General features: G+C 50.1%; 1 protein-coding gene across 1 annotated transcript; it reads left to right on the forward strand.

The window, feature by feature from the left end:
• The first annotated feature begins 636 nt into the window (after nt 1-636).
• On the forward strand, nt 637-9,721 carry HTR6 (5-hydroxytryptamine receptor 6). Its single transcript, XM_063317378.1, has 3 exons — nt 637-1,356; nt 8,584-8,742; nt 9,257-9,721. Exons 1-3 carry the CDS (start codon nt 637-639, stop codon nt 9,662-9,664), a joined length of 1,287 nt encoding a protein of 428 aa, XP_063173448.1. The 3' UTR covers nt 9,665-9,721.
• The last annotated feature ends 241 nt before the right edge of the window (nt 9,722-9,962 follow it).

Here is a 9,962-nt window from a genome sequence, read left to right on the forward strand (position 1 = left end):
GCCCTGGCCATCGCTTCCCAAATTGCATTCCTGAGCGAGCGGGCAGAGCCCCCGGCCCCAATTCACTTTCTTCAAAGCCTTCCCACCCCCTGCCCCTCAGCCCTTCCAAACAGTTCCCGAGCAGCCGGATGGTCCAGATTGGCCTCTCCTTCCTTCTCGGGCGCACCAGCTGCTTCACTCTCCACCCTCCAGCCAAGCCGAGCGGCAGTGCCAAAAAAACCCTACTCGCCGTCTCCGGGGAGGGTTCAGTTTCCCAGAAGGGAAAGGGGAGAGGCGCTTGCGACGCCAGCCAGCCGCAGCAAGCGAAGCACGAGGGGAGCGAAGGGGATCCGCGGCGGCTTTCCTTTCTCATTTTATTCTCCCCCGAGAGAAGCCGGGGCTCCACAGGTAGGAAATGGGGAAGGGCGCCAAGCCACCCAGGAAGAGGGTCGGGGCAGCTGGGGGGGGTCCCCCAAGGACCGGAGAGCAGGGGGGTCCCCAGATTCCTGGCAAAGAGGAGTGAAAGAGCTGGGAGAGAAAGGGAGCCATCGGTCCCCCTGGCAGTGACCGCTCAGCCCCGGAGTCCAGTCTTCCCTACGCCCAGGCTGCCCCCACCCCTTGCTGGACAGGCTTGCCTCGCCTCTGCTCCCCGCCTCCATGGATGGGCAGGCAGGGAGCCTCAACGCCAGCCTGATCGGGCAGGAGCCTGGGCTCCGCGGCAGCGCCTGGACGGCCGCCTTCCTCTGCTTCGTCATCCTCCTGACCATGGTGGGCAATTTCGCCCTGATCCTCCTCATCTTCAGCCAGCAGTTCCTGCGGAACACCTCCAACTTCTTCCTGGTGTCCCTCTTCATGTCCGACCTCATGGTGGGCTCGGTGGTCATGCCGCCGGCCATGCTGAACCAGCTCTACGGCCGCTGGGTGCTGGACGGCGCCTTCTGCTCCGTCTGGTTCTCCTTCGACGTCATGTGCACCAGCGCCTCGATCCTCAACCTGTGCGTCATCAGCCTGGACCGCTACCTGCTGATCATCTCGCCACTCAAGTACAAGCTGCGGATGACCTCCGGCCGGGCCTTCTGCCTCATTCTAGCCACCTGGACGTTGGCGGCCTTGGTGTCCTTCCTGCCCATCAAAATGGGCTGGCACAAGATGGAGGTTGACCGCCGGCCCTCCAACGCCACCCTGCAGCTGGAAGAGGAGCAGTGCCGCCTCCTGGTCAGCTTGCCTTACGCCCTCATCGCGTCGGGGCTGACCTTCTTCCTCCCCTCTGCGGCCATCTTGTTCACCTACTGCCGGATCCTCTTGGCTGCGCGGAAACAGGCCATCCAGGTGGCTTCGCTCACCAACAACAAGGCCATCAACGAACCAGCTCAGCAGGTAAAGACGATGCCAGCCCAAAACGGTTTTATTTGCACTGGCAGGGAAACGGGCGGGCCACTGACAAGGGGCCTTGGGGAACCCCCCTTGCCCCAAACGCTCAGTGCGTTTGCTCCAGAGGGAAATTAACTCCACGCATGCTCAGAGAGGCAGTGATATTTCCCAAGGTCTTCCTTCCCTAGCTGGCCATGGGCATTGTTAGTGCTGCATCAGTCAGAGAATACAGGAAAATTAGATCCACGCGGGGCCCGTATCTGTCCGTTTGCCTTGGAAAGGTTTTTTCTGCTGCCAAAGAGGCTTCCGTTTTTCTACCCCATTCTTGGGGAGCTTTTGAATTTCTTTTAATGGTGTATTTTGAAGCCAGGCCATCTTTCTTTGGACTTAGCATGGCTAGCTGCATGCTGGCCAGCTTGTAACTAACCGAAGTGCAAGAACTCTATCCCCCACTCAGGAGACTTTCATCAAAGTTTTCCCCTCCTTTAAGAAAAATAGGTAGCAGAAAGCAGCTTCTTGGGTATTATTGAATTGAAGGAGAATTGGACAGAAAGGGGGAAATGGCAAAATGAAACTTTTGTGCAGCTTTAACAGACTGCAGATGAAAGTGACCTTTCTCAAGGGGGGGGTATTAATTTGGAAAACTTTGTTTCCTTCCCAAATTCAACAGTTTCAGTTGCACATCCACTTCGGCCGCACACGTAGCAGAGGAACCCCGTTGGACTCTGCATGAGTCCACGTTCTGGGAACAACCCCCACCCCTCTAATTAGGCTCTGCTATTAGTTCAATGCAGTTAATCACAGGGTTGGAGCCTGCTTGTTGTCACCCTGTAAGGGTCCCTGCTTCAGCCTCCATCTAAAGGCAGGCCCAGACCAGCATCCGATGCTAAAAAAAACACAGAGCAACCCAGAATGAGAACTTGCACGTGGAGGCTGCCAACCGTGGCCCTTCAATGGATTGAGGACCCCCAGGGTTGAAGAAAGAGATTGCAAACATTTGGGAGAGGTCTGGATTGCTAAAACAACCAGCACAACCGATTTTGATTGAAAAGGTTGGGAAGGCGTGGCCCCTGGTGTCTAATTTCTAAAAATCAGATGCTGCCCCTGTGAAAACATCCAGCCTGCACACTGGATGTTATATGTGGTATTCTCATGAATGTGCTTGGAAATGCACAAAATAGCTTTACATTGTTTAGGCAGTCTATTGAATGGATTAAAAAAAAAGGTAGAACAACAACTCTCTGGATGGCCACGAGATGGCAGCACTATGATATGGAAAAGTTTGACCTCAGAGTCAGCAGCCTTAATTCACGCAAGATTTTCCCATCAACATCGGGAAAAAAAAATCCAGTTTTTACACTCGGCCCTTCTGGACTTATAAGATACTCCCTTATTTGAAGGCTACAAGCCCAGCCGTAGAGGCCATGCTATCAGCCTTGTGCCTCCCCAGAGTGGAACTGCAATTCCCAAAATTTCTAAGCAGACTAGATAGGAATTCCTGGAGTTGCAATCCTAACACACTTAGAGGACACCAAGCTGGAAAAAACTGGCTGCTTTTCCAGCCCAGCATCCCATAACCCAGCGACACCAATGAGATTTTCCTGAAAGAGATCACAAGCTGGATATAAAGGCCAGCACCCTTTTCCTTGTGGCTGGCTCTAAGGTAGCCTGCCCCTGTCCAGAGAAGTTCCATTTCACTGGCATGCTACTGATTGTGCCAAGGGCCTCCAGAGACCCGCTAAAGCCTTCAGAAAAACCCGCTGAGCTCTTGCGTTTTGCCCACCTTGGCTATCAGAAGGGTTCAGACCTTGCGCCAAAGCTTCACGCCTGAGAAATCCACATTTAAAAGGCTTCTAACTCACGAATTTGGGGAAGGGGCTGGTCTGAAGGAGCGATTTCCCCCTTGTCCCTCTTGTCCAGCCCCCTCTCACTTTCTGGCCCTCCACAAAATATCTGCAATTCCCAAAATAAAAGAGCAGAGGTGGAGATGACCTGTTCATCAGGAGGAGGGAAGAGGGAAAAAAAATCAGTGCCAGCTCTGTTCCCCCCCCCCAAATAATCCACCCACCACCCGGTGCCATGTGTGAGTAGGCAGGGAGCAAATGCTCAGCTTCGGAGGAAGCACAGAGTGACTCTTAAGAGCTTCCCCACCTTCTCCGCTTACCAGACGCAGCCAAGGAATTAAAGCTGCAGCAGCTTGAATTGGGTCCTGGTTGGGGGCAGCCTGCAGAGCCTCCACTTCAAGGGCAGTCTACCTGCCAGTCATAAGGGGTGGAGAGGCAGTGCAAGAGAGGGCAACTCCCTTGCATCCAATGCAACAACTCCTCTGGAGACCATCAAGGAAAGGTGGCCCTCACCCTAGGGGTGAAACTGTACATCCTACTCGCAGGAAACTTTACTCAGCCTGTTCTTCCTCTATTGCAGCCTTCCATGCGCACCTGACTACAGGCCCCATCCCTCCCTCCAGTGCAAAGCCAAGCATCCCTACAGACCCCTCACTCAGACCTCCACCAGAAATGCCTTAGGACTAGCTGGGCAGCCCTGCCCTGTGCTGCAGAGCACCTCCAGCAACATATTTAACCCTGGCAGAAGATGCCAGGCCCGTCCTGTTGGAGCAGCAGGAACTGTCCAAACAGCTTCGGGCGCCGAATCCTTTGCTCTGCTTGCTCAGGTCTCCATCTGAAAAATCTAATTAAACCTTTTGCAGAGTTCAATAGGCACTTAAGCTGGTGGGAAATTAAACACTCCAGCAGGATTTTGCCTTGGAAGGAGTGGGCTACCGGAGCCAGCTTTGATGAATAACATAATCTTCCTTTCTCTTGGCATTGGAGGGATCTGGAGCAGTCCCTGCTGCGGGCAGGGGGCGGGGGGAGAAAGACAAATGTTCCCAGCAAGTGAAACTTAATTAGCTAATATCATTTAGTCACCAAGCAGCTCGTTAGAAAGGAAAAGGCACCAGGACTGCAGCAGCATAAAGCCGGAAGCGGAATCCAGCTTGCCAAAAATCTCTGTTGTAAATATTAAGGGGTAAAAAACAAAACAAAGGACTAAGTTTCTAGTTCTCATGGCTGCAAAAGCTAACTTCATTCAGGGCTCATGGCATAAGGCTAACATGCATTCTAACCACATTGCGTTTAAGCTGAAACGGTATAGATAAACACAGCCAAAGTAATAAACAACAACTTACCATTTCTCGGCCTTTTCTTCTGACATTCTCTTCCAATGACAAATTCTGCAGCTGCTTCATGTGTGTTCCAGCAGTTTCGATCCCTTCCTCTTTTTTCAGGTTTGATGTCCAAATCTTTAGACAACACACACACGTTCATTTTTTTCAAGATGCCCATCTGGAGAAAGAAAAATTGGAACTCTCAACCACTACCCAGTGCTTAAAGAAGTAAATTAGGAATCTGCCTACTTGACACAGAAGATTTAGAGAGTAATTCCTTCACTGTTTACACAAAAGTAAGGTCTAAAGAACCTAGGTTTCACAGGCTAGGCTTTCTTACTCCATTAAGCCTGAATGCCATTAGTTTAGTTCTGGCAAGTATTTGGAATTTGGCATGGTGGTTTGTAAACCACAGTTTACAGCCCATAGGAGCTTAGCTTACTGTGGCTTATTGAATAAATGAGGATTCAACTATGGTTTGGTGCAATATGTAAACCAGGATGTTGAGTCACAGCTAGAAAAGTACTGCGACTCTTTTAGGTATCAGTTTAATTGCAAACTCTTTTCAATTTCCAAATAATATCGCAAGATCTATAATACAGTAGCAGTCTATCGGAAGGATTATTGTAAACTCAGGAACAGCACAGCCATTTGGATGGTGGTCCTATAGCTCTCTGCTCTTCCCACCCTCTATAACTAATAATGAGTTGATCAACTTTTTATGCAAATCCAAGCTTAATGGCAGCACTCCCAGTAGAAACAGCAAGAAAAAGTTCAAGTCTCCCCATATTTAAATTCGATCCCTGCAATTACTGATCCAAATGCATGTCTGGAACCATGCCTCCCTTTTCAGAATCATTCCTACCCTTCCATCACCTCTACTTTAAGCAGGCGATAAAGAATCATAAACACCAAGTAATTTAACTTGGCAATAATTGCCTCTAATTGACTTTATAGCCCGCAGGAGGAGAAAAAGGAACGTAATTGCTTTTAAAGGCTAAGACACAGCTTTTAGAAATCTTACTTCCCCTCTTATTAGTAAATGCAAATAACCAGTTGCTGATTTTTAGCTTAGGATTTTTTTTTTTTACAGAAGAAACAGATTCCAATTTTCCAAGTTATCAGTAGGGGTGATGAGGCAACAGTCTAAATTATTTCTTTTTTGGATGACGATAAATAGAACTGTGATAAATGCAGTTTCTTACAGAACCCTGCTGCTTATTTGTTTTTAACAGATGAACTTGGTAATCTTAGCAGTTTCAGGAAATAACTTAATTTTTTATTTATTTATTTATTTATTAATCATATTTATACGCCCTCCCATCTCAGTGTGACTCTGGGCAGCATACAAAACAACCGTCAAAATAATTTTAAAAACGTTCAAAAGTACAAAAAAATTAGTATTATTATAAGAGGCTAAGAGAGAACATCAGATTATCAACAAGGAGCCATCTAATCCAATTATCATTATTAATGTCATATAATTATGTTATATTACCATTATAAATGTTTTAATTATAAATGTCTCCAATGCTTCCTGCAGGATCAATGTATACATACAGTTTTACCCCAATGCTATGCAATCACCTGCAAATCTGACAATAAAAACATCTCAGGATGTTTGGAATTAACAAAACGTAAAGTGTCTTCAGTCCATAGTTGGAAAGCAGAGGAAGGAAGGGAGGAATTGGAACAACGGAGCCGATTTGATCAATATTCTTGTTTGTTATCACCTGGCAATCGGCAACTAGCGGCTGGGGTTGAAATCCAGCCAAATATCAGCTCTGCTTTTCTAGCATGTAACAGGATCCCGACAGCATTACTGTTTGGAAGATAAAAGAGAAACAGGGCATGTCTTTTGATGTCCAGGACAAGGACTGGCACTGGAAAAGAAAGTGGAACAGTCCTTTAGCACCCCAAGTATGTCAGCACCAAGGACAGTGATCAAAACACAACAGGTGCCCGAGTTCACAATCATGCTAAAACCATGGTTTGCTTATCCAGGGTATAACAGACTGCCTGAATCAAAGGGGCATTATTTCAACTCAGAAACACAAAAAGTTCTAGTTTTAAAGAGGGCTGTTCTTATTTCTTAGCTTCACTGAAAATTAACACAATTAATGACCAGCATTTGGGCTTCTGGAATCAAGCTATAATTCCTTAACCCACCAATGAACTCTTATTATGCTGCTTAATTAAATCCCCCTCTTCCAATTCTGCACCAACTATAGCCAAAACCTGGCAGTCAGAATTACTTTGACAAATTGAAACACACATCTAAAAAAAAAAAAAACCTGCACAAGCAGTTGTTCAGCAGAAACTTTTTAAAAGGTGTCAGGTTCGGTAATGCAAAAGATGAGAATGGCTCCACAAGAAATACAGGGGGGGAAAAAAATAAAGCTCTAAGTGGGGGGGAACACTCCGGTTTCTGGAAACTGCTTATTCTTCGCTAAAATCATGAGGACCAGAAACTTGATTTTCTTTTCCAGATCAAAAGACAACATATCCCTAGGATAGCAAAATAAAAATGCATCCCACTGAAGCTACCAACTAGAGCATAACAGGGTGTATTTTTTGTGACAACCTCTTTTCACAAAATGCACAATTCATTACAGTCCTGAACCTCAGAAGCCACAAATTATGCCCCATGCTAAGAAATGCGCTTGAGGCTGGGGCCCCGGGTGTGTGACGGAGCCCGTTTCCTGGTTGTGCTGGCTGATGTTTTTTGTAATTTTCTCCCCATTGCTATGTGTTTTATGGGGTTTTTTTGGTATGTGGTTTTGTTGTTTAATAGCGTTAGCCGCCCAGAGTCATGTACTTGAGATGGGTGGCCATATAAATCTTAACAAATAAATACAGTAATTCTAATATTTTTGGGGGGGTTGAAAACCCTGAAAGCCCACGTGAGAAATCAGAATTCTTTTGGGTGACAAACCTCCAGCAAACCTGAGTTTCTTTAATTAACAGCCGGATGCAAAGATAACAATTTAATTTACAGGCAGGGCTGACAACGCCTCGACAGAGACGCCCAACGCTCAGCATTATCTTACCAACATTAAAAAACAAAAAAAGTAGTATCTAAGAAATGCAAGAAGAAAACAATTCTCATATGGCATTAGATTTTTAGCCCTTTCACCCACCCCAGCCCTTTCAGACGACAGAAAAGGCGGGAAAAATCTCGTTTTGGGGAACGGAAAGGCCCCGGGCCAGCCTCCCGGGTGCCTGGCTCCAACCCCCGAGGAAGCCCGGCGGGGAGAGCTTTCTGCGGCCGGGTGGACGAGGCGCGCCAGCGGCCCCGAGCGCCGGAAAGAGTCGGTCCGAAAGTCCGCAAAAGCCAAGACGAACGAGGGCCCGGCCGCCCCCCGCCCCGCCCCCGCCGTGGCAGCTTCGCAGCCGGGACCCGCCCCCTCAGCCCCGGCCCACGCGGGGGCGCCTCAGGCCCGCGCCCCCCCGGCCCTTCCCGAGCCGGAGGGGGCCGAGCGCGGCGGGGGGCTGCCCCGACACGCGCCGGGCCGCCTGGCTCGGGCCGGGCGGGTCAAAGGTCGCGGGAAGGCCGCCGGGCCTGGCTGGCAGGCCGAAGGGAGGCAGACCCCGAGGGGCCGTCGCCCTCTCTGCATCCATCCATCCATCCATCCATCCAAAGAGCGCCAAGTCCTTGCGGCTGGGTGCCCCTCCTGGCGTGATCCCTCCTGTTACGCAAAGGGTGCTCTTCTCTGCAAGGAATCCATACCCCGCTGTCCACATGCCAAGGGGGATGCGTCGGCCTGGCATCCCTCCAGCCCCCAAACTCACTTTGGGCGTCCGGAGCTCGCAAGGGAAGCTGCAGGGCTAAAAGCTGAAAGTCTCCACGACTGAGCCTTTTCTCCTCGGGCGCCAGGCCCCCTTCTGCAAGCTGGACGGCTGCTTTAAAGGGGCTGCGTCCTGGCCGCTCAGCCCCCCTGGTGCCAGAAGCTGGGCACCTCCTTGGCATCGCCAGCCCCTTCCCAGAGTTCCAGTGTGTGGCACCTGAGCACCCCCCCCTTTCCAAGCACACCTTGACCCCCTTCTGCTTCTGGGCCTCTTCGCAGGTTCCCCGGGATCAGGCCCAACCGGCAGGGGCGAGTGACAACCGGAAGTTTGCCAACAAGCACAGCAGACGGGCCCTGAAGGCCAGCCTGACCCTGGGCATCCTTTTGGGCATGTTCTTTGTGGCCTGGCTCCCTTTCTTCGTCTGCAACATGGCCCAGGTAAGCGCCAGTGGGTAAATTCTGCCCCCGAGCAGGAGTGACACATGGACATTTTGCGAAGGGGCAAGAGATGATGGGAAAATGGGGGGGGGCTAGAAGAGGGTAAGTCGGGAGTCCTCTTAGCTCCAATCACTTCTTCTTGTAATCTCCTTTGGGGGAGATGGGCAGTGACAGAAATTTGAAATATAAATAAATAAATAAATAAATAAATACATAATCAATCATGGAGACTTAGGTTCAAATCCTCACTTGACACTGGATTTTTTATTCTTTTTGCTCTGCTCACAAAACCCATGCTATTTTTATTCATAAAGCCCTTTTTTTTTTTGGCATAAACTAAAGGTGCAGAAAAGGACAAGCGGGGCTTGAATTCACTAGAACCAATGTATTGTTAGGAAAAGCAGGGGAGGGTAGAGTTATTTGCAAAAAGCGAGGCTCAGCAGCCATCCTTGTTCTGTCCTCTTCTCTCCTTCGCTCCTCTCCAAAATGGTTCTCCCCCTCTCGCTCTCTCCAGGCCGTCTGCAACTGCATTTCAGCTGATTTTTTCGACATCCTGACGTGGCTGGGCTACTGCAACAGCACCATGAACCCCATCATCTACCCGCTGTTTATGCGGGACTTCAAGCGGGCCATGGCCAAGTACCTGCCCTGTTGCCCCCGCACTTGGGAACGCAGGCCTAGCCGCATCTCGCTGTCCCTCAGGAATTCCAACAGCGGCCCACGGCCAGGGGTCTCCCTCAAGAGCACCCTGGCCCTGCCGGGGGAAATGGACTCGGCCAATTCCATCATCCAAGGCAACGACCACAGCGGCCAGAGGCTGGGCTTTCTCCCGGCCACGCGGGCTGACTCCGTTAACCTTTCTGATCCTGAGCAGATGGAGCCGGAGCTGAAGGTCATCTATCTGAACACTCCCACGAACTGACCGCCGCCCTGCACTGCCGCCCAAGGAGGCTGGACCATCAGGGCCTGTGGGGGCTGCGTTTGCATCACGCCTCTCCAAGCAGCTGCTTAAAATGCAAACGAGGGCCGCAGCCCAACCTCCCCAAGACGGATTCGCCCCAATCAGCCTGCCAGATTAGCCATGGCTTTAGAGAGCAGCGACAGCCTTTTCCGAAATGTGGTCTTCTGCTGCCTTAAGTGGACTTAAAGGCTGCCGGTGCTGGATTGGCAGCAGGGCACAAGAGGGGGAGAATTTGGGTGCCTGCCGGCCGAGTATCCGC

The sequence above is a fragment of the Candoia aspera genome, chromosome 18 (assembly GCF_035149785.1).
Source record: "Candoia aspera isolate rCanAsp1 chromosome 18, rCanAsp1.hap2, whole genome shotgun sequence".
NCBI lineage: Eukaryota > Metazoa > Chordata > Lepidosauria > Squamata > Boidae > Candoia > Candoia aspera.

Bases quoted from the DNA above. Each gene is read 5' to 3' on its own strand.
- HTR6 (XM_063317378.1), top strand. From the start codon at position 637: ATGGATGGGCAGGCAGGGAGCCTCAACGCCAGCCTGATCGGGCAGGAG. The intron at 1,357-8,583 runs GTAAAGACGATG...GCCTCTTCGCAG, and splicing joins TCAACGAACCAGCTCAGCAG to GTTCCCCGGGATCAGGCCCA. The intron at 8,743-9,256 runs GTAAGCGCCAGT...CGCTCTCTCCAG, and splicing joins TCGTCTGCAACATGGCCCAG to GCCGTCTGCAACTGCATTTC.